Source organism: Oryzias melastigma, linkage group LG7, assembly GCF_002922805.2.
Source record: "Oryzias melastigma strain HK-1 linkage group LG7, ASM292280v2, whole genome shotgun sequence".
NCBI classification, from domain to species: domain Eukaryota; kingdom Metazoa; phylum Chordata; class Actinopteri; order Beloniformes; family Adrianichthyidae; genus Oryzias; species Oryzias melastigma.
Window position 1 is genome coordinate 1,420,472 of NC_050518.1, and position 23,890 is coordinate 1,444,361.

Here is a 23,890-nt window from a genome sequence, read left to right on the forward strand (position 1 = left end):
GACCTCTCCCATCTTGCTAACTTTAAATCAGGGTCTACTATGAATGGTAATTTTTGCACCAGTGTACCTGTCCCACCTGCTCCTGATCACCAGTATCAGGTGTGTTCTGCCAGCATGCTAAAACTGAATCTCATGAAAGTAGAAAGACCCTTTAAGGAAAAAAAAAATCTTACTTTCTGTCTTGCAGGAAAAACGATCTTATCCAGAAACAGCAAATTAATCTTAGTTTGAGGAAACGTGTCAAACTTTTTGACTGGTGGGCCACAATGGGTTCTCAAATTTAACAGAAGGGCCAGATCAAGAGCAGATGCATGGCACATTTTGGTTATCCACCTCATAAAACATAACAAAATCTGGACAAAAACATACTTTAACCTTGATTAAAAATAAATATATTTTTAAAAACAGAACATTTTGAAGTTCTGTTTGGACTTTTAGAGAGTCAAAACTGTGGTTTCTCTTCTCCTTTTAGTACCAATTGCACCTATAGGTTGATATCTATAAGAGAAAAATGCAAACTTAAAGAAATGCTGCGTTCATGTGGTGTTTGAATTATTGTAAAAATGTCTGTCCAACATATATGAGCGTCAGAAAAGCAAAAAAATGCCCCAACACTAAGAGAACAAAGGTCAATGGATCTGTAGTGCATCATCTATGGGGACACACCAGAATTACAGGCGAAATAAAACTAATAAAGATTATCAGTATGATTTAGTCCAGTTTGACAGGCCGTATATGGCCCTTGGGCCGTATTTTGACCTTTTTTTTGTTTTGTTTTTTTGACTGGGGTAGCAATTTTTTTACTTTTAAAAAGTGGCCTGTTTTAGAAGTGTAGGAAGTCCAAAGAATTAAAGGAGTGGCCCACAAGTTTGAACTCTAAATGTGGCAAACATGCAAAAGAAGAAAAAACAGGAGTAAATATCTATTTTTACTGCATAATAAAAAATGAGAGAGCTTGCATAAACAGGTGGAGAGCACCTCTTTTATTTTAAATACTTCATCATTGGTTTAGCCTGAATACAGTAAGGTATCAGCACAGAACTACACAGCACAGAGGCGCTCTGCTCCCATACCGGTCACAGCTCGGCCGATATGCAACACGGACAGTCAGTTTGAGACAGCCAGGCCAGCAAATTCCTGCATTTAAACTCCACTTAAAACTATTTCAGATATAAAAACCACGTGGATGCCTGGATTTGGGCTTTTTTTTTCTTACTTCTACAAAAACATTTAAGTACCTAACTAAACCCATTTAAAAGAAGAACAAAAAACAACATTAACTTAATTTATTCTTTAAAGATAGATGCGTGGCCGAAATGATTCTAAATGTTACACAGATATAAAGGACCAGGGAAGGGATGATTTCATTCCTTAGCCCTCTTTTGTCAGTTTCAAGCATTTCAGAGTTTTTAAGAAAATAAATCAGACTTCAATTAGTGTGTGTCAAGCTGTGTATGGCTTTAAATGGGGCTTAAAAAAGGTGAGAAGGCAGCAGCAAAGGAAAAGTAAATGCACGGCGATTACATGTAGACTTCCCATCAGGAGCAATAAAACCATGCAGGCAGGGCAAGGTGGTCACCATGTTTAGGCACAAATTCTTCACAACAATGTCCTCTTCAGCGAACGGGATCAAGAGAAAAACAGTTCAGAGCAGAAACTGGGGAGGGACATAAATGTGTGCTTTTCATTTTCATACAGGATTGTTTCTGAGATACAACAAGGTTTCAGCTATTCTAACACCAGTACAGTACTCTGAAGAAGTGAATGTCGCTGCAAGTAGTTCATTGGTATTTTTGCTCGTCTGAGCGTCATTTTTGCACAACAACCCCCCACCAAAAAGAAAACATCTGACCATGAAGAAGACGGAGGTTGTTGAGGTTTCAGCAAGAAAGATTATCATGAAGAAACAAAAACACAAAGTCTTAATTTGACTAAATAAACGGTGTAACAGTAAAGTCAAGCTTCTGAAGCACAGACTCTCCAAGCTTTTTCTCCAGATTCCTGAAGTGTGACGTCGCCTGTGAAGACAAAAAAGACAAAGTCACCAAACTACTCTTGGTTCAGACCATTGGTTGTATATATGAGAACTGAGTGACCCACGGCGTTCTAAACAGGAAGTACCTGGTGGCTCCAAGAAGTCAAAATAGACTCCCATAGAGAAATAAACAGCGGTTACTCTGCCATTATATTTGCTACTTTTTTTTTTTTTAAAGAACAATCCCAATCATCTTTGGATCTATTTTAAAAGTGTTCCCAGTGGTCTTTTAATTATAATTATGCCATTTTTAGCTAAAACCAAAAAACGTGTTATCTAGGCCATAGTTTCTGCAGAGCAGCAGGAGTTGCGGGCGGGACCATTGGGGCGGAGCAACCCCGCCTCACCTTCCTGTCCCTTTTGCTGAGAGCTCTCCGTTTACATGCACTCCTGCCCCTCACACCTCCAACGTAATAGTTTTGGTGCAACAAATTTGGCGAGCAATATTAAAGCTAGTACTCCAGTTTTGAGCCAGATACCAGCTCGAATGAGGAAAACAGACATTCATGGATCTAGTCGTCTACAAGTGGAGCAGAGTAGGGGGCTTGTGGCCTGCCGAATGTAGCATCTGCGTCACAACTACAAGCATTTTCCAACAGCCTTATTTTTGTCTGCTCTTGAAGAGTTTGAATAAAGAAATAGAGTGTTCCCCAACGTATTTGCGTTTCTTTAGTCGCAGTTTGACGTATTCATAGATTTTTTTTTGTTTTTGTCACGTGACTCTTTTGTGACCTTTTGTGTCAGAAGGTGTATCTCACAGCCGAGCCCCTTCTGGAGCATGGATGGGGAGTGCCCATCAGCTACACCCTCCTCTCTTCATGCGCCTGCATGGAGAAATGGCATCAGACATGGACAAAAAAAACTCTGATATGCTGAATAAGATCATCGCGGAGCAGGTGTTTATTATTTGATGAAAGAGGAACACGCCCCTGATTTTAAGATACAGAAAGACGGTGATACTTTTCATCTTTGTCACAAAGTACTCTGTCGCTGCGGAAGCTGTGCAGTATTTTGTTTGAATTAAAAAAATAAAGCTCTTTATGTTCAGCAATACTCCAATGTTCTTTAATACATGTTTTACAAAGAATAATTAGAATTGTTTTAGACGAGTATGGATCGGTACTGGACATTCTTCGGCCGCGGGGGTGGAGGTTCTCCGTAATCGCGGATTCAACATATTCGCAGATGCCTCCAATCCCTTACCGCGAATGCATGGGAATTACTGTACTCAGAAGGGCAATTTTAAGCTTACTTTTACTATGTCCTCCCTCGTAGGAAGAAAATCAAGAACACCACTTCATTAGAGTGGGTCTTTAACATGTTCTTACTAATCATACATTTTTTTGGTAATGATTTTTTTCTTTTAACACAAGTTGTTCAAGTTATAATCTGACCAATTAAATGCCTTAATGAAAGTATGTGGAGTCTGTTGGCTCAAATTGGTTTTCAGACCAATCAGTGCTTACTGGGATGTCTGTCTCCTACATTGGAGCATCCATATTGCAAATAATGACGACTGAACTGAATTCATTTGGATGGAGCAGAAAGGAAGCCACTCTCTGAGTGATGTCATACTCACTTGGTCCAGTTCTCTAATACAGTCAATGATTCAGACTTAACCCTCTCAGGGCCAAATTAAGTTTTAGTACCAGAAAAAATGTGATATTTGAGGAAAATGATCATATGGGATTGTTATAGGTAGTTAGCATTTAGCTGTTGCAAATCTGCATTAATCTATTTCAACTCCAAGAGGGTCAATATAATGTCAAACACATAAAACAGATAAGCAAAATGGGAACAAAATTTTTGAGTTTCTTTGTCATTCTTGAGTTGCTTTTAAGCAGCCACTGTTTTATAATCTGGTTAAAAAGCTTTACCTCTCCAGACTTCCTGAGGGGCTCTCGAAGCTTTCGTTGCAGCTTATAAGTTTTAGTTTTAAGCTTTGTGCCAGACTGTTTTCAGAAGAATGTCTTTTGTTTATATGTTAAGACTCTTAGAATTAACCATCAAGCAAAAACAATGTCTGATTAAGACACATTTTGGGAGGTTTTTAAAGTGCTTTTCCTTTTTATTAAAGGAAAATAAATGTTTGGAGGTTTAAATTAAAGCTAAAGCAAGAATATATGGCATTTTCTAATCCTATGATGTCAGTATTAATGGAGCCAGAGTTTGTCATTACATGTTTCAGCTGTACACAATACATTAATGAGTGTAACGTCACAACCTGACGGTTTGAGATTAGCACAGACTTTAATCCTACACTAGTGTTTCCTAACCCTGGTGATCAGGTAACACCGTCTCACATGTTCTCCACTTAAGGCCGATAATGGGAGTCATCAACGACAGGTGTTTTTGAGGAGGGTAGGACGGAAAAAATGCAGGAAAGTGTTCGCCGAGGACCAATGTTTGAAAACACGGTCCTATTCAGAGGTTTTCTTTTTTTGCCGTATATATTATTTTCTTAAATAAACAAACCCAATCTTAAAAATGGTAAGAAATCAATAAAAAGTACAAAAGCCTTTAGAAGGAAGATCTAATGAACATCTGGGAAAAATCTATAGAAATTAGAGGTAAATCAACCTGTTCAGTCAATTCTGCAAAGTGCAATGTAGATTCCGGGCCCGTTTTAAACTAAAAATATATTTAAACTGATTTTTCATTTAAAAAACACCAAATTGATTTATGAAGTCTTTGGGTTGGCTTCCTATTATTGTCGTTTCTTGTAGTAGAAACTTGCATTTTTGTTAGTTGAAGTGCAAACATTGACAGTTCCACTAATGCAAGCTCCACCTCTGTTCACTTTAATCATCAGTGATGGGAAGACCACATTTGCTGCTATGAATAGTCAGCTTTGGAATGGAGAGGATTGAATTATGAACAAAATCTGATCACAAATGTAATTGAACGCTGACTTTATCAATTTAAATGGAAACAGTTCAGGAATTATTTATATGAATTTAATTTTTTGTCTTGATCTAAAACTCAAAGAAGCTTTGATGTGCAGAGCAGACGACTTACGCAGCAGCAGCCAGCCTGCAGGGCGGCTTCATTCCAAACCCAGAAGCTCAACATCGAAGATGAGCGTGGCTTTTGGAGGGATGATGCCCGGGTGGCCTTGGTTTCCATACGCAAAGTCGGGTGAGCAGGTCAGCTTGGCCCTCTGACCAACACTCATCTGAAAGAAGAGAAAGAAAAGTCGAGCAGCTTCTCTTTGGATGCAGAGTCAACATGAGGTGCGTTTTTATATAAAGGCCGTGTCACACAGCTCCTACGTACAATTTGTGCATTTTCCATGTATGAAATTTGGGTCTTTTGTGATACATGCGTGATATACATAATTTATTAATTGCCCCATTAATTTAAATTTAAGTGTTTCTTGCTTTTTTCAACAACAGGTCTTTACATGACTTTGGTTTGGAGCTGGTTTAGGTTTCTGGTCTGTTGAGAATTACACAGTTTATGCATTTTTTTATAGCTTATATCCAATCATTAAGTTAATCTTACACAATTGTGCGTGATTTTTGCAACATGCATGCACATATTCATGGTCTTCCACGACCGCTCCGCGTATATCTGACAGACCTTTCACGCATGTACCACCAATGTATGTTATATCGTGGATACGGAACACAAATTATGTTAAAATTACAGAATCGCAGCACAAACCACTAATGCATGTGTCAAGGCCCAGGGGCCAGATAGAATTACCCAGCGGACCGGATCATTTTATTTCATCGTTTTTAATGGCTCAATCTTATTTTGCGCTTTTTTTCTAACTTGTATAATTTTGAAAAAACATATTTTTACAGAGAGTAAATTATTAAAAGTTGTTTAAGGTACTAGTTGATTTATTCTGGAATAATATCCCTGCCTTTTTATTCATCTACTTTTAAAAAGTTACATTTTTAAAGTTTTAAAAATAGGCATTCTGCTAGCTGTTTAGGCTATTTTGGAGTTTAGCTAATATTTCAGCTAAAATTTCATGAAATTTTAGTTTTAGTGTGAGCAGTAAATGTTTATCATGTTCGGCTTGCGACCTAAGGTGTGTTTTGGATTCTAACCCCCCTGTGCGATCGAGTTCGACACGGAGCACATATCATGTTAAAATTACAGGATTGATGCACAAATTACTAATAAATTGCATATACACAGTGCATAAATCACACATGGTTCATGCACATTTTGCAAACTGTGTATTAGGTATAAAAATTGGACGATTTTTCATCAATCCACCAATCTATACCGAGTGGGGGTCGGGTCTCTCGTAGGGCTGTGTCTGGCGCCTCACGGAAGGCGAGTTACGGGTGGGTACTGCGGGCACCGACTCTGCGACTTTTTTTGGAAATCTCCCCAGCTGGGGCTCCCACCGGGGGTCGCTCGGGTTGGCTTAGAACTAGTACAGGACAAGGCCTTTATGTCCAGAGTCAGCTTAAAGTTTAAAAACTTCCTGAATCTGCTGGACCTGCACTGACCTGATGGTGCCATCTTCTGCCAATATTTACAGGATGAACGGAAAAGCCTTCTGCATGAGGAGTTGGTAATGGAACCAATAAATGATACCATTCCAGCACGCCGTCAACAACATCAGCATCTTCTTTCACAACAACTCAATTATGCCTGAAACTATAGAGCTGCTGAGAGCAGACAGCTTCTCCATAAACACATCTGTTGTTATTGCCGTCACTAAATACGCTATAATGGATTTACGGCTTTAGGAGGATGAACCTGAAAGAATTACTGTTCTATGCAAAATATCTGTAGAGAGATCTGAAGGAAACGTCTCATAAAAATACATTTATCTTTTTTTTTAAATCAACAAACGTACATTTTCTCAGGATAATCATGTTTTACTTAAGCTGTAAGATTAAATGAGCTCTGCATTCTGACTAATCGACTATTAAAATAGTCAACAACAAATTTAATAGTCGATTAGTCGTTACTTTATATTATTTAGAGTCAGAGGGTAGTAAAGTGGAAAGTTACATTGTCATTTTGCTACCTTTTTGTACTATTTGGAGATTTATTAAGATTTTTAGGATATTTTGGAGTTCAGCTAATATTTCAGCTACATGCTACCTATTTTGGATAATTTAGGCTTTTTTTGTTTTTTAGGCTAATAAGGAGTTTAGCTAATATAACAGCTACATGCTACCTATTTTGGATAATTTAGGATTTTCTCTGTTTTTTTAGAATAATTTGGAGTTTAGCTAGCATTTCAGTTGCATGCTAACTTTTTTTGGCTAATTTAGGATTTTTTTCAGTTTTTTAGGCTAATTTGGAGTTTAGCTAATATTCTAGCTGGTTTTCAGCTTCAGCGTTTTTAGCCATCAACTTCAGCATCTTCTATCAGCAGTAGCATCTTCAGCAGCCAAATTTAGCTTACAGCATTCACACTAGAATTATCACAGGTAATGCTATATATCCACTTTTTAGTTGATTTAAAGCTAATGATGGTTAAGATGTGAGCTTTAAATCCAGTTTGCGTTTGACCCGATTAGTCGACTAATTGAACAAAAATAATCAACCAAGTTCCCTGTCCTTTGTTTGAGGCGGGAAACTCAACTTATCTGTAAACAAAACTCAAAGTTGCCTGAGTTCTTCACCTTTTCTTGAAAGCTCACAACTACAGTGAAAAGCTGGAATTTCTGACAATTTTGCTTTTCACTGTTGGACTATGTCCATATTCATCTACCAATCTCCTGCTGTGTTCTACCTTCACTTACAAACAAAACTTCATGATATCTAAATCCTCCAGGCTGGCACTCACTCCGACCCAAAAAAAGGTGATGCACGACACACAAACCAAAACCACAAACACTGGGGACCCAAATTTCAAACCAACTGCCCTACTGGCTGCAAAACTCTTCACTTCTGGAAACCACCGTGGTTCACCAAGGAAGAGTTTCAGGGGGTGGTAGTAGAGATGTGCTGGACGTAGTAAAGCCTGCTGTTGAGTAGGAATTTTCCCGAACAGATCATTTTGTGTCTGCTTTAGGATGATGCATCCAAAAACTGAACTTCTGTTACTGCAGCCATGTTGTTGAGTTAAACCAAGCCATGTTGCCATGTTGTTGAGTTAAACCAAGCGCGACAGCTTCAACATCCTGCGACCCACCTGCACCACACCTTCCTCCCAGCCCCGGATCACTTCCTGCTTGCCGATCTTGAAGCGGAAAGGTCTGTCCCGGTCTCGAGAGGAGTCAAACTTCTGTCCATTTTCCAGGGAGCCTGCAGAGAATGAGTCATAAACAGGTGCAAAACGTAATTACAGATTCATCGTCAACGTCTTTAGGGAATAGAGAAACATTGTGGAATGAAGTTGACAAATCCCTAAGTAGAAAAACTGAAACACTTTTGGAATGTTTTCATAAAAACATCCTAAGAGGAATGGATGTTCAGGAAGAAAGTGGAACTATTGCTTAAAGGCACTTGACAAGATTTCTAGGAAAGTCTTGCCTCTGAATTCTGCTTCAAATGAGAAATCCAAGAATTCTAAGCAGAAACGGAGGCTGTCCCAATCCACTGAGGTCAACAAGTGACAGCAAACATGATAAAGAGTCTCAAGAAATAAAAGGAAAATAACTTTTTGGCAGCATTTAAGACACACCCCAATGAAAAAAAGCATTTTTGGTGTTTTTAACATTTTTTTTCTTTAGATTTTTCTGATGGAGGACAATATCAGAGGACAACTCATAAGGCAAAATTCTAATAAGCTCCTGCTGCTCTGCAGAAACTATGTCCAAGAACAAAACGCTTTTTTTTTAATTTAGTCTAAAACCAACATAACTACTGCGGTCATGTGATTATTTTTTTTTGTCTGATTAATTAATTGTGACCTGTAATTAATTAATCTAATTAACCGATTTTAATTGAATATATTTTAACCCAATAATTGCTGTGAAAAGCCTAATTTTGAGGTATTTTCATTTAAATTTATGAAATTGTGGTGTAGTACAAGATCACAATATCAATTTAAAAAGTGGATTTGTGAAGTTTTATTTTATTGTAGTAGACTTCCTAACTTTACTTTTACACCATCAATAGGTAGTCTTTCAATCTTGAACAATTAAGAAAAGCATGAACAAACATCAACGTAAATTTCAGTCAGATTCAGCATCAGATTTTGATGAGAAACCCCCAGAACTTCTGCTTAGATTGACTCAGAACTGGACGTGTTGCTGTGCTCTGTTTTCACGTGTTTAAATGATGTGGTTTCAGCTGCTCTTGGAGAAATCCATTTCTCACAGATTGGGATTTATCCATGTTGGTGAGGTTCATCAGTCTCGTCTTCTCCTCAGAGTGAAGGTTTTGGAGTCCACAGCACCTCGCTGGGCTCTCATAAAATGATTTTAGCACAGTCTGCCCACACAGCACTGAGCCTGTGGATGCCGGCACCACTCCTACAGAGCGAACAGAATCACACAAGCTTTGCTGGTGTTTTCATGAAGAGGTTTGATTCTCAGAAAACCTTTTTTAATTTGTCTTTTCATCGTTTTCTGCTTCAAGCGGTGTTTCAGGGTCGTTGTTTAGGAGTGACAGGAAGAGTCTGCTGAGGAAATCCTGCCGATTGCGTGATATTCTTTAGAAGAAAAAAAAGGAAAGCCTGAAGGATAAAAACATTGTGATATAATCTTGAAATAAACAGACTTTTCCTTGTGTTTACCACCAGGCAGCAACATCCAGGCCCATATTTTTTTTCTTCAGAGGACAATAAAGAGACTGAATCCACCAACTGCTCTCATCTACCTCCACAACACATTTCTCTGTCGCTGCATGACTCATCAACATGAGTCGGCACATTTTGCAGATGGTTGTGTGATGAGCAAAACCATAAATAATGCATGATCAAACAATGAGAACAAATCTTGATGGACAAAGCTGTAAATATTGAATTGGAGAAATAAATAACTGCTGGCTGCAGGGCATGCCGGGCTCCAGCAGGGGGAGCTGAAGAGCTTTGCACCACTTCCTCTTTAACTTTTTCACAGGAGGGCCTTTTTACATCAAAGGCAGAGCCAGCAACAACACGGAGTCCTGCCAGAGGTATTGAGTCAGTCTGTGTCGCGACAGCTCTCTAATGTGGCCCCCAGGAGGCCCCCGTGCTGTTGAGTCACTCACTTCAGGGAACTGATATGTTCACACTCATTCAGACGGAACTTTTCCTCCACATGGCGCTCTGCTCCTGAACGGATGCCTGCCTGCTCTCCTTTAGTTGCAGGAGTGTCGACGGCAACAAAGAAACTTTTTTGTGTGTGTAGCACCTGCAGAGCCGGTAAAGGCCTTTGGGTTCCAGCATGTTCAGGTTCAGACATTTGAACTCTGGTCTACTTCATAGCTTAACCATGGAAGTCTGGGGGAGATTTGAGTTGGAAAAACAGGTTTTTTTATGCACTTCGGGGCTTTTGCTCGGAGTCACAGGAGCATTGCTGTTTGCATTGTTGACTAGAGGGCGTCTCACCTGCAGCCGACGGAAACTAGACCTTCAAGTCTGGAGAATAAAAGAGGAATTCTAAAAGATTAGACTGGAATTTGTCTCTGTAAAAGAATAATAAAACTGTAGAGCTCCTAATACAAAAATAGCAAGTTATATAACTTTTTGTTGTTCTGTTTTAAAATGAAAAAGACAAAAAAAACAGCATTTTTTTTCTTAAAGATAAAGAAACAGGATTTCAATAATTGTGAAGAAATTATTCCGCTTTTGTTGTGCTAAAGATCCACTGATTGGTGTTGGGCGATATGGAAAAAAAAATGTATATCGCAATTTAAATTATATTATATTGCAGTAACAATATTTAATTATGACATACCACAATAAAGTATTTTTTTTCAGTTATTCTCTTAAAAATATGACAAAAATGTCATTACTTACTTTACTCTGGCTTTATTTTTTCAAGTAACTTCTAACTGAATTGTTACACTCATTCTCCACAACAGTTTTAAGTTTCTTAGTAGGAAAAGACATTTTGTTCATAAATTCAGCAAAAAAAAAGGCACGATAGACACTTTTCTATCCCCTACACAATATGTATCGTCATTTGGGCTGCCACAAACGATTATTTTCATAGTCGACTAATCAATTATTTTTTCTGATTACTCAACTAATCGGGTCATGTGCAAAGTGGATGTAAAGCACACATCTTAACCATCATTAACTTTAAACTAACTAAAAATAAAAACAATGAAGATGATAGTTTATTAAAGTTTTAATGAATAGTGCAGCCTCTGTCCTTCTTTAGTTTCTGGTATTAAAAGAAGATTAAAATGAGGTCAGCATCTGAAACAAAGGAACTATTTTCACAAAAGATAAAGTTTTGGTCTCACTGACTCAAATGTAATAAATGTGCATTTTGTGGTGATGAAAGCTCACAACTTTTTTCAACTTTACTACACTCCGACTCCATATAATATAAAGTAACAACTAATCGATTATTAAACTAATCGTCAACTATTTTAATAGTCGTGACAGCCCTAATGTCATATCGCCCAGCACTGATCATCTTTTAATCTAATCTAAAATTGTTCCCAGTGGTATTTTAATTAGGATTATGTCGTTTTGAGCAAACATTGTAAAACCTGTATCGTTTTCGAGGACATAATTTCTGCAGAGCGGCAGTAGTTCACTAGAGCTCTCTGTTTACATACACTCCTGCTAGCTTATAGCCCCTCACAACCCCAACATAACAACATCGCTGCTACAAAAATGTCGAGCAATATCGAAGCTTATCAGCATTTTTAGTCAGCTCCTGATTTATACCAATTTGAATAAAGAAATATTCAGAAATGCAAATTTCAGCTTCATTTTCGAAAAAAACCCTGCCACAAGATGATGTTCAAAACACAGTTTTTTTTGGTGGGTCTTTCAGTGAGAGAATTGTTCATTAACCATAAGTTAACCAATAAGGTTTTGTTTTGTTTTTTTTATCAACATTTTAGTATTTACAAATCAGTTAATCATTTCTTTTTAGGCACTGTTATGTGTTAGAGATCAACTCTGCCCTTTACTGAATGAAGTGTGTGACCCCAGCTTGACCTTCTATTAGGGACTTCTGCTTTGCTGCACTCTGGCTCATTAGAAAGGAATGTACAACACGCTGAATCCAGCTAAGGCCATCAGGGCCACACATAGATAATCAACTAATATGAGTATGAGTTCATGCCTCTCTATAAGGATGAACATAGAATAGACACAGAGGAACTTTTTCTCCATTCTGCCCTTAAGACGAGTCTGAATGAATCATATTGACTGGACTGAGCTGAACTGTTGTTAGTCCTTTAAAGACACACTCCGATTAAAATTGTTGCTGTTTTTAACATGTTCTTGTGGTATTTTCTGATGATGGAGGACATATAATAAGAAAATCAATCTAAAAAGAGCATTTCTGAGTATTTCTTTATCAAATTCTTGTGAATCAAATGCTAACGAAAAAATTCTATTTGAAAAAGTTTGTATTTGTGACATCAAAAATACTCTGGGCAAGCCACAAGCTTCCTGCTGTGCTTCATTCTAAAGCATCCACTTGTAGACGACTAGATCCGTTGACTCATTTGTTTCCCTCGTCTGAGCTGGCATCTGTCTCACAACTGTACAGCTGGATAGCCCTGATATCACTCGCCGATTTTGTTGCACTGGTAATGTTAGGTTGGGGGTGTGAGGGGCTGTAAGCTAGCGGGAGAACATGTGAACAGATGGGTGAAAGAAAGCGCAACAGCAACTCTTGAAGTGAATTTCTAATGAATTACTGGGTGTGCTTGGTAGTGTTAATAATGTTCTGCACAAGGAAAGATTTTGTTCCACTTATTCTGCATAACCCTAGTCCCCTCCTCTTCTCTTTTTGTTTCATTTTTAAGGGTGGAGCGATTCATTTTGACTATTTGAGTCATATCACACTTCATAGTGGATCTTGGTACATTTTGAACAATCCAATTCATTGACCTAAAATTGATCAGATAAATACCTGGGTACTGAACAGTGCAGGTGAAGTTTTCCAGATTAGTTTATATTCTGTCACTCTATTTTATAGCACCTCACAAGCCCAAGCTGTCATTGGAGTAACAGAAAATAAAAAGGCGTACAGTTTTGGTCCAGATTCCAGCTCAGACGAGGAAAATTAGAAATTCATGGGTCTATTTGTCTGCTTGTGGATGCTTCAGAATTGTAGCATTGAAGAGAAACTTTGGTCTATAGGCTGTAAAAAAAAACGTGAGCTTTTTCCAACCGAAGGTTTGTCTGCTCCTGATCCAACAAGATTTGAATAAAGAAACACTCAGAAATACAGTTTTAATCTTAAATTGTTTTATAAAATAGTGTATATTTAAAAAAACACACCATTTCTAAAAGCAATAATGTTTAGATTCCTATTCTTATTTAAATATCATTTTATGTTTTACATTCTGTGTTAATTTTTTTAGTCTGTTTGATTTCTTTTCCAGTCATTGAGTTTGAATTCTGTTATGAATTTTGTATTAAAGTTCTTTTTAAATAAAGTTTGATTCAATTATTTGTGATTCTTCAGTTCTTGTCTCCAAAGAACAGGAAACACCACCTCAGGAATGTACTAAATGAGTGAGCGCTAAGAAATGTAAACAGTTTTTCAACTAAGTCACCTATTTTAGCTTTAAAGATTGCTCGAAATAAACAAATAAATAAAATAAAAATTGCTCAACTTTTTCCCATCAGCCATTTCGTCCTTTAACTGTCAATTTTGATTTTTTTTTTTGTTTGTTTGTTTGTTTTAAGCATATGACGTTTTAATTTTATTATTATTTTTTTCTTGAGGAAAAGGGTCATTTAGACAGAATGTCCATCGGCAGATGAAGATAAAGTTCTCTGGCATTTCCGCAGGAAATCCATTCGTACTTGCTGTGAACCGAACGCGGCTCGTGCTCCCGGTGACAGAGCAGAGATGTCAAACGTGGAGGTTCGTTTTGGCGGCTGAGCGGGACCTCGCGCTGTGAGGTGGGAACGCTCTTACAATATCAAGTGTCCCTGGGGGGGAATATTACAGGGGGGTGCCATTATTCCCGCAGACCAGACGGTTATAATCCGCTCAACTAAATGCCACCGTGCCCCCCTCCCAGCTCACGCCCATCCCCACGAGCCCAAAGAAACTAACAAAGACAGAAAATCCGACGGGATTTAAACCCCGGCGGTCTGCTGTCTGTCTGACTGTCTGTCTGTCTGCGGAGCTCCTTCTTCCGCCGTCCACTGATGGTCGCGAGGCTTTAAAAGGAGAGGTCGGGGCTGACCGCAGCCGCGCGGCTGCTAAAAGGAGCGCGCGCGTTCCTAGATGTGCCTCCGGGGAAAAGATCGGTTCCAAAATCCCACTAGGGAACATTTGGGGGGCAAAAATGTCTCCCGTAAATTACATGATTCCTAAAACCCTATTTGCGGTTAAATTATGATCATTTTGGGTCATGTTTCTGTGGGTCTCCCCCCTCCTCACTCCCTCTCCAAAAGGCCTTCGGGACCCCCGCAGGAGGAGCCGCACATGCAGGATGAGTAATAAGTTTAAAACTCACCGACATAATGCACCACGCACGTCTGCCCTTTTTTGGGGAAAGTCCTTCCTGTGAAGACACCAAAAACTAAGGATCTTCAAATAAAATAGGCGCGCCGCCGCTCGATTTCAGCGCCTGCGCGGGCTTTACCGTCACCCGGCTTGATCGTCTCGATCTCCACTCCCATGTCTGCGGTTCTCCTTCTGCTGTCCCTGCTCCCGGCGCTCTCCTCCCGCAGTCCGCCTGTCTGCCACCTCCTCCGATGGATGTTCTCAGCTGGATCTCTCCACTCGACAAGTCAATTTACGGAAAAGTGCAGCACTTCCGGCTGATGCCTTCAAAATAAAACGAGCGGCAAGTTGGGGAATGACATCGCCCTCTGCCGTTCAAATGTTGTAATTTCAGAATCACAATTGTCGTTTTCAATGCACAAAAATTAATTATGATGCTTAAGTTTTTTTAAAGAATATATAAATATCAGGATTAGACATAATCCACTTGTTTAATTACATTCACGTATGTTTCTCATGTATTTATGTTTTTTTTGTTATATATAGTTGCTCTTAATCTACCCAATTTTACATTTTTGTTTGTCTTCTTTTATTGTAAAGCACTTTGGTACCCTGAGGAAGTTGCAAAGTTCTATTTAAATAAAGCCTCATTCATAAAAATACAATTTAAATGTAAGAAAATTACTATTGTTTAAAGTCAACAAAAAGTAACTGGTCTTTGTTTTAAAGACGTAGATTCAGTTTTCAATCTTTTACAATCTATGAAATGTAAACTTGTGACATTTTATTTGGTTTGGAGGTGTAAAAAATGTTGTTACACTGCTGTGTTCATTGATGTAGTTTTTGTGTCAAAGAATTTGGTCTTTTGACCGACTTCCATGCTGAAAAAGCCTGATGACTTTTTATTATGGCAATTTTACAGATTATTAATAAGATTGTATAGGGTACAATTTGAGGGGGAAAAAAGTATTTTGAGCACAGAAGCTCAGAAACAAATAAAAACTCCATCATTTGCAGGCCTCAGTCTTTTCACTAAACTTGTGGATCAAGTATGTTGTTTTTTAATCCGTCCGTTAAGGTTCTTAACAAAATCAAGGACTTAATGGTTCAAAAATACAGTAAGCGTAGTTCTGAATTTCTTTTTGTTTTTTAGATGTGTGAATTTCTGGCTGAAGTGTACTAAAAAACAAGTAAAATATATATATTTTTTTTTACCTACTACTACATTTGCTGCATTGAGGTGATCCTATGTGGTAGAGGGTGTCTTATTTTGATAGGGCATCAAGTGAGCCCCTGCCTAAGCTAAACTATTTTATATTTTGAAACAACCAAATTTTTTTTGTTTATTTTTTCCAAAAGTAATTCATTTTATCTGAATCCTAATAGTAACAATAAATACAAATCAGTGTCTTAAGTTTCTAAAGGATGAAGTCAGACTTTGCGGTGAAAAACGGACCGAGTTGGCTCTTTACCTGTTAAAGGTTGCAGACTTCTGCAATAAACAGATCAATCTCCACACACATAAAAAAATACAAGACCATAGTTTGTTATACATCAACCATAAAATGGATTTCTTTAATCAGAGGTCCCAACATGTTTCTGTGTTGCCCCGAGATGCATAGAAGATGTCAGTGTTTTCAAATTCTACAACAATAAACCAGCGTTCACGTGTGTTCTGACAAGACTGGCCCCTCCCCTTTTCATCAGGCTGTATGAAAACGCTGCAATCTAACTGGGACAAATCTGTAAAAGAGAAAATCAGGAGAAAAAGGCAGTTTAAAAAAATAATTCCTTCTGCTTTTCCATAAAGGGAAGGGGTGGTTCTGGAGGAGGAGAGGAAAATAAGGCTACTGGTATCAGTTGGAGGGGGAAATTTATTTATTCTAAACAGATTTTTTAGTATGTGTGTGTGGAGAATTAAAAACCTGGGATCAAACTTTGAGCTTCACTACAGGGTCAGATTGTGAGTCCATCTTCAGAGAGACTCTCAGAGAGCTGGACTGTGAAGGAGAAAATCCAAACCCCAGATTTCCTCCTAAAGCCACAGTTTAGCAGCGTTCGCAGGCTCCTCGGGGACTCTGCCTCTGTGGTTGCAGTGAACGCTTCACCGCTGGGCGCAGACGGGGATGAGGCAGGGGAGCGCAACGTTACGTTTCATTTAAGAAAAACAAAAATCAGAAATGAAGCAGTCTGTATGTAAGTTCGTGTTTGTCCACACGGCCGCAGACGCCACGCCGCCCGGAAAGCAGGCTTGCTCGCTCTCGGGGTGACCGCCTCACTTTAGCCGCTGGACGATAACGGCGTTGAGGAGGTTGGCCTGCTGCAGCGTCAGGCTCTCATCCGACAGCTCCTTGTTAGGAAAGGTGGTCATGAGGACAAACTCTCTGGCAGCCATGGTGGGCCGGGCTGCCGCCACAAATTGCCGGAGGTCTGACACCCTGAGGAAAACCAGGACAGGAGGAGGAGTCGGCACTTAGAAGAGGATCTGGAAATCTTTGTAGATTCATTGTTGTTCATTACAGGAGGACAATGAAAGAAACAATGTGGACAATCTACCATGTCACCAACAACCAGATTTCAGAGAAATAAAAACTGACCTAAAACAGCACAGATTATAGGTCTTTTTATCTCAAAGTCCCACTCCAATCCTCTTGATCGATTTAAAACAGGGCTTTTCTATATTTGATTATGGCGTTTTAAGGCAAAATCTAAAAGCGTGCAGCGTTTGAGGACATAATATCTGCAGAAAGTTTTAGAAATTTGATTCAGTTGTGGGCGGGACTGTGGGCCTAATTTCCCATCATCCCTTTGTTTTACACACACTCCTGCTAGTTTATAGCCCCTCACACTCACAACCTACCGGTGCAACAAAAATGGTGAGCTTGTGGCCTGCTGACTGTAGCTCCTATTAGGGCTGGGTGATAAATTGATAAATCGATATTATCAATGAATTCAAATTTGTTGTTTTAGACTATTTAATTTTTGAAAATCGAGATTTTATCTTCCCCGGCTCTCTGCTCTGTTGGGAAATCCTTCAGCAAGGCAGAGAGAGAGGGACAAAGCTTGTTTGCAAAAAAGAAAAAAAACATGCGTGCTTGGAGATAAATAAAAAATAAAATGTTTTAAGCTCTTTGTGATAGAAAATAAAACACTGTGTAAAAACACCTAACCAGAGATCAAACACCGATATGAAATTTAATATCTTTAGAGAAAAAGTGGTTTTCATGTTGTGACTTTCTGTTTGCATTCAGCATATTATTTTTTTAAATGACACCCAAATAAATTTCTTTGTAAAATAGTTTAAAGACTGTTGCTACCAAAAGTGCTCTGCTGAATGAGCATCATTTCTCTTGATAGGATGCTTAGCAGTAGCTCACTAAACACCAGCTGCATTGTTCTGAAACATTTTTACAGCTGGTATTTAGTTGCACTTTGTCTTAGAGGCAATTTCCAAAGAACATATTAAAATAAAATAGTTTTTGTTAGAAATATTCTGTCACTTTTTGCCTTTGTTAAAGAAAGTAAAAGGATGGAGAAAAAAAAACCTAAGTAAAATCGAATTTGGAATGAAGAAAAATCGGAGATGAGATTTTTTGGCCATCTCCCTCAGCTCTAGCTCCAACGTCACGGCTACAAGCTCTGTTCTTCATTTTGTTTTATTTTTCTCCTTTAAGAGAAAAATGCTACAAGAACATCCTAAAAAACACACAATTTTCACTGGAATGAGTCTTTAAATTCTGGTTCTCTCTACTTCAACCAAAAACTATGAAGATGTTTTCAAACATGAAGCAGGAGCATGAGCAGCAGTCAGAAAAGGTGAGAGGCTCACCTGTGGGTGTGGTTGAACTTCTGGACCAGCTTCCCCCCGTCAGCCAGGCGGATTTGGATGTTGGTTGTGGGCTGGGAGGGGTCGAGGTTTACAGAGGCGCTGGCTTGCGCCTCATTCGCAGCCTGGTCCTGCTGGGACAACGGCGGAACTGAGACCAGTTCTGGAGTGGCACTGGAAGGAGGTATATAAAATAATAAATGAGTGACCAAGAGGAGCTAGAAAGAATAGTTTCCAAATCCTGATTAAGATGTAAAAAAAAAATAAATAAATCATCATTGTAGTACAAAACTGCACCTTCCCAGCTTCTGCCCTTCACCCTCGAAGGCCTTAAAGGCCATTTTGGGCTTGACGTAGTCTTCATCTCGGTGGTCTTCCATGTCCAGGTTGACCTGGCCCCCCCGAGTACGCTGCCTGAGCTCCAGAGGAATCTCCCTGAAGAGCGAGAACAGCAGGTTAACAGCTGAGTCAACCACCATCAGAGAGACATCCACGTTTCCTCCGTTCTCACCCTCTTCTGATGGCATCCAGGAAGTTTGCGTTTCCGGGGTCGCTGTAGTTTCTGAGCTCGCCGTCGTCCAGACTAAAGCCGCTCTTCCACAGCTTCAGAACCACGTGGACCTGAGTCACACATAGATGTCACAGAGGTCACTTAAGAGTTTCTCCTGTTGGGACTTTTAAACTTTGAAATCTCATTCATGAATTTTCGCCTTTATTGGCTTCAGTCCAGCCTGCTCTGAGCTGTAACACATCTGTCATCACTGAGGTCAGGGACAGACTAGAGGAAGCAGCTCTGCACTCACATCCTGTTGACTGTTGGAGGCGCGACTCTCTCCGGCCACATAGGCGGACTCCTCCTCAGGAGCTGCTCCCAGCCTGTAACCTCCACCAAGAAAGGCCTGAGAGGAGATGGAAACAAACACCATGAAATAAAAAGGAACACAAACGATCTCTTAAATACATCTGCAAACTTCCACCTTTGCCCTGCTCGGTTCTGGTCCTTTCCCGCTCCGGTCCAAAGGCACGGCTCCGTGTTCCTTGGCTCTTTTGAACAGATCCTCCACCACCTCGTTGGAGCTCTTCTTCTTAGGAGGTCCGACGATCTGCTGTCCGCTGCGCTCTGATCCACCCGCGAAAAACCTGGAATAAAAAATGAAGGCAGGTTCTAATGTCACTTAAAAAACATTAAAGCTGGAATTACAAAGAGGAGGAACGGTGAAAGGAACCAACAGATCCAAACAGACTGACAAACCACAACCAGGTTACGGTCGCAGCTTTAAGAGAGAAGAAAAGGCTTTTGGGAATTCTATTCAGACACCAGAACCTCTTTACGTGCAGACAACATCTGATCATGTTCTGGAAATGTCTGAATTTCAAAGCTTTCAGTTCAGACAGGAGGAAAACAGACTAAATTTTAGTCAGTAAACACAAACTTTAAAATAAATCTGACAGAATTATGTAAACTCAGATCACAATGCAACAAAAAAAAAGAATTATGACCATTTTTGATGGTCAGATCTCTGCAGAGGAAGACTGACTGATGCTTTCAAAAATATATATTTTAAAGTAAATATCTTTAATAATTAAGAACATTTGATTTTTTTATTTGAACTTTAGTCATATCCCAAAGGGATAAATTCATCTGTTATGGCACCACAAAAAGTTGCATAAAAAATATATATATATATTATTTTATTATACTTATTTGAAAATAAGTAGAAGTCTTGTCCTTGTGTGTTGACGTACTTCACTCCTGACAGCCATTTAAACATTACCCCCAGCTGTCTGTGGCCCAGTTCGAGCATTAACCCAAGATGGTAAAAATAAACAACCGGAGGATCATTTTATTATTGTCTTGATGAATATAAAAACATCATAAGCTCGTGGAGCTAAAGTGATCGGCACATCAACCCATTTGGCAGAGGCGCTCCTGCTGTGCAAATTGCGTCCAGTGTGAATATACCATAAACTATGATAAAAAGAATGAAAAAAGGATCATTTAAAAAGTATAAAAGAACTGATGCTCTGTGCGTTCAGCTCCGTCCAGCTCTATCGAGCTGCAGTGAACTGCAAACAGAATCTGCTGATGCAGCAGAAAAGCCAGCAGCTCCCTCCCAATGTCAGGGGAGCAAAAATAGTTTGGTGCATTCAGGAGTCAGAAGGTGTGCAGCTCTGTCAGCAGCTGAGCACTTTGAGCAACAGCAGCACAACCACGTCCCACAGAGACCCAGCTCTTATACTAAACCTGCAACTACCATCTGTCGCTTCAGGAAACTCACCTCTGGCCTTCCTCCTCATCATTGTCATCCTCTGCCATGTCCATCAGGTCTCCTAAGGAGGTCACTCTGGGCTGACTGCTGCGGACGAAAGTTTCAGTCATTGTCAAATCATAAAACAACTAATAAGGGAAAAAATATATATATGTATTTTGAAATATTCTAAGCTGATGAACATCTGACTTGATTGGAAAGAAAATGAAAAAGGAACACAAAGTGAGCTGAAAAATGTCAGTTCTTAAACATTCAGTTCCAGTCAGATATTAAAATGAAGCATCTTAAATCACAACGTTCTCAGAAAACTGCATTTTTACTGTCTGAGCTTATGCATCTGCATCTTGGGCATTGAAACAAGCCACATCCACATTATAACCCTGATAACACGAAATGTGAGTGGGATTATCAGGAACAGTCCACAGTGGGATCTAACAGCAGAGTTATGTTAAATTTTGACATGTTTCTACTTTGATCAACAAAATTGAAAGTTCCTCCAGGTAAACAGGGATCAAACAGAAGACGGGGAAAAAATGTATTCTCTATTGTGATTAATCAACTGCAGATTTCAACCATTGACTGTATGGGACAACTGGGCAGAGTGAGTGTAAAGTCACCCATAGAACATGGGGACCAGCTGGCACTACCTACTTTTATTGAAGAATCTAATTGGTCAGCTCAAATAAATTGCAATGAAGAAAAAATATAATTTAAATAAAGGACTTCCGCGCATGTTCACTTTTCAGTTGAAGATCTTGGTTTGCGTCTCGGAAAATTAACTGTTAATATATGTATCGCTGTGCAAACTGGGATGGCTTATACTTTGATTTTGATTCTGAATAAAGTACAGTGGACTTGGCAGACATTTGTGAGCCAACAGCAGCTTTCTCAAGGCTTTGGATCGATTTCACAGGTTCGTGAAAGGTAAAAGATAAATTAGGTCACAAAACCACCTCCTGAACATTGAGGAAACTTGATGAAATGCACGGCATTCATCGTTGCAGACCAGAATCCCACACACCACATCATGACAAATAGTATTACTGAGCACAGTAAGGAGCGCTCACAGGTTCAATCCCTAAATACAGAATAATAACAGACATTAAAAGATGGTCTAAAAATATTAAAAATTGCAGAATCACTTAAATAATGTCCTGCTACAAATTGATGGGGTCTAGAGCACAGATAGAGAAGATGCAGTATCTAAAAAAGACAAAACGTGATGTTTGCACATTAATTAATTTTGAGTCTAATACTGTATTTTATTAATTTCTTTGTTCAGAATTGTAAGATATATCACCAACTTTTCTGTCTGGACATTATAAAAATTGTGGCTTGTGGTCCTCAACATACAAATTCTGGCAGGGACACAACAGCTGACAGTAGATTTGAAATAAATAAATAAATAATCTGTGTGTCTTGGGGTGGCATCTAACTTTACCCCTTTGGCATTAATAAATGATTCAGTATCACCTCGGTTGGAGACCCTACCTGGGGCCTGCGGACCGGGAAACCGAGGATCCTCCCTCGGGTTGGGGAAGAGTCACTATGTCGTCGTCGGCGCCATCTTCAAAGAAGCTGGCAAGAGCGAGCTGAAGGACACAGATCCATGGATACAACAGTCAATAAGAGTTTATTTACTCTGTTTGTGTTGGCAGAAGAGAAGAATCCAACCAGTTCTATCAAGCGGTTTTGGTTTCTTGATCCTAAATTATTTATAAATTCTAAATAAATTCTTTTATTTTCCTACATCATACAGAAAGCTAGAGAGTTTACCAAAATAAACCAGAAAAACGCCATTTAATCTGCACTAATAACACGGACGCTAACCCGAGATAGCACGGTTCGCTGGATTTGACGCAGAACCGGCCGAACTTCATCGACAATTTATTTAATCAAAAAGAAATTACCTTTTTTCGTAATTTCGCCACTGGATCTGAATGTTGACCGAGGCAGCTCTACTTCTGCCGTCAAAAATCGCCGTTCATTGTCAAAGAGTGACTTGCATTAATTACCGGCACCACAGGCTAACGCTAGCCGGTACGGCACCCCCCCTTCACACGGACGCCGTTTTCTCCGGACAGACCGTTAGTCAGCCCGCCGCCGCCTTGTTCCAAAACACCGAAAAGACCCACCTGTAGGTTCCAGCCCGCGGACTCCAAGAAGAAGCGGGCTCTCTCCTCGTCCACATCAGTAACAGCCACGAACTCTCTGATAGACTCTTCTTGACTCGCCATTTTGATTTTGCTCCTTCGCTGACCTGTCCGTGTCTGCGCAAGGAAACAAGTAACAGTTATTGGTTCCTACCCGGTTTAAAAACAAAAACGCACACGGTTTATTCTTTTTTATCAGAAAACGAACAAATAAATAAGATAACTATTAAATTAGTGATTTAAAAACTATCTGCATATTTTAGTTATATATTTTAACAGTTTGCGTATTCTTTGTAAAGTTTTATTTGACAGCCATTTATTTTGAGCACAAGGGGGCAATGCAAGCACGTTTTATCACAGCTAAAAAAGAGAAATAATAATAATAAAAAAACATTCAAGAAAAAAAAGTTTTGATTTCAGTGCTTTTTGTACAACACCTTTCAATTATTGTTTTAGAATTGACAAGATTTCTTTTTAACCACACTTTGGTGCTTTTACCCATATGATTGTTTTTTGAACTCATTAAGATTTTTTAAATAAAACAAAATCAAAACATTGTACATAATTAGAACAAATAAAAAAAAAAGATAAACTAAGTCATACTAGAATTTTGTAATTGTTTTATTTTGATAATTTGAATGTAATTTACCCTTTTCTTATCATGATTTTCTTTACTTTTCCTTAATTAATATATATATATATATATATATATATATGGGACATTCAGATGACATAAGGAGAACAATAAAAGCCAGGAGGGTCACAAAAGTAATAAAGCCCATATCTGTTTGCTCAGCTGTTGGATAGGACAAATTAAAAAGAAAAGTACAAAATAAATTAATAAAAGTAAATTCATGTTACACCCTATCTATGCAGGTGAAACAGATGATAGGTTTTTGCTGCCTTTTTGTTTGCATTGGAAAAATAGTGTGAAAATATGTCCAAGTTAGGCAATTAAATCAAATAAATTTAGAGTTATATTGCTAAATTCAGCTTTATGACTATAGTATTTTGTTGATAAAACCAGGAGATTTATCAGATCGAATTGTGAAGATAGCTTATAATTATTTTCTTTGCATGCATGTCCGAGAAACAGG

General features: G+C 38.9%; 2 protein-coding genes across 3 annotated transcripts; both read right to left on the reverse strand.

Annotated features, from left to right (window-relative positions):
* Window positions 1–955: 955 nt before the first annotated feature.
* fkbp1ab (FKBP prolyl isomerase 1Ab) lies at window positions 956–14,856 on the reverse strand. Its single transcript, XM_024293445.2, has 5 exons — window positions 14,684–14,856; window positions 14,555–14,602; window positions 8,151–8,263; window positions 5,054–5,210; window positions 956–2,018 (listed from the first exon to the last, which is right to left on the reverse strand). The coding sequence occupies exons 1-4, from the start codon at window positions 14,718–14,720 to the stop codon at window positions 5,082–5,084; spliced, it is 327 nt and encodes a 108-aa protein (XP_024149213.1). The 5' UTR covers window positions 14,721–14,856; the 3' UTR covers window positions 956–2,018; window positions 5,054–5,081.
* Window positions 14,857–16,087: 1,231 nt separating this feature from the next.
* On the reverse strand, window positions 16,088–22,934 carry nsfl1c (NSFL1 (p97) cofactor (p47)). 2 transcript variants are annotated; one of them, XM_024293888.1, is made up of 9 exons: window positions 22,776–22,934; window positions 22,132–22,232; window positions 20,650–20,727; window positions 19,348–19,510; window positions 19,174–19,269; window positions 18,882–18,991; window positions 18,668–18,805; window positions 18,374–18,544; window positions 16,088–16,982 (listed from the first exon to the last, which is right to left on the reverse strand). In XM_024293888.1, the coding sequence occupies exons 1-9, from the start codon at window positions 22,875–22,877 to the stop codon at window positions 16,820–16,822; spliced, it is 1,122 nt and encodes a 373-aa protein (XP_024149656.1). In that variant the 5' UTR covers window positions 22,878–22,934; the 3' UTR covers window positions 16,088–16,819. The 2 variants fall into 2 exon arrangements, with proteins under 2 accessions (XP_024149656.1, XP_024149657.1); XM_024293889.1 differs by having other exon boundaries at window positions 16,820–16,982; window positions 20,650–20,724.
* Between the last annotated feature and the right edge of the window lie 956 nt (window positions 22,935–23,890).

Bases quoted from the DNA above. Each gene is read 5' to 3' on its own strand.
- fkbp1ab (XM_024293445.2), bottom strand. From the start codon at position 14,720: ATGGGAGTGGAGATCGAGACGATCAAGCCGGGTGACG. The intron at 14,603-14,683 runs GTAAAGCCCGCG...GTGTCTTCACAG, and splicing joins GACGATCAAGCCGGGTGACG to GAAGGACTTTCCCCAAAAAA. The intron at 5,211-8,150 runs GTGGGTCGCAGG...CTCTTCTTTCAG, and splicing joins GGGAGGAAGGTGTGGTGCAG to ATGAGTGTTGGTCAGAGGGC.
- nsfl1c (XM_024293888.1), bottom strand. From the start codon at position 22,877: ATGGCGAGTCAAGAAGAGTCTATCAGAGAGTTCGTGGCTGTTACTGAT. The intron at 20,728-22,131 runs GTAGGGTCTCCA...TTTCGTCCGCAG, and splicing joins TCCCGGTCCGCAGGCCCCAG to CAGTCAGCCCAGAGTGACCT. The intron at 16,983-18,373 runs GTGAGCCTCTCA...GGTTTTCCTCAG, and splicing joins AAGTTCAACCACACCCACAG to GGTGTCAGACCTCCGGCAAT.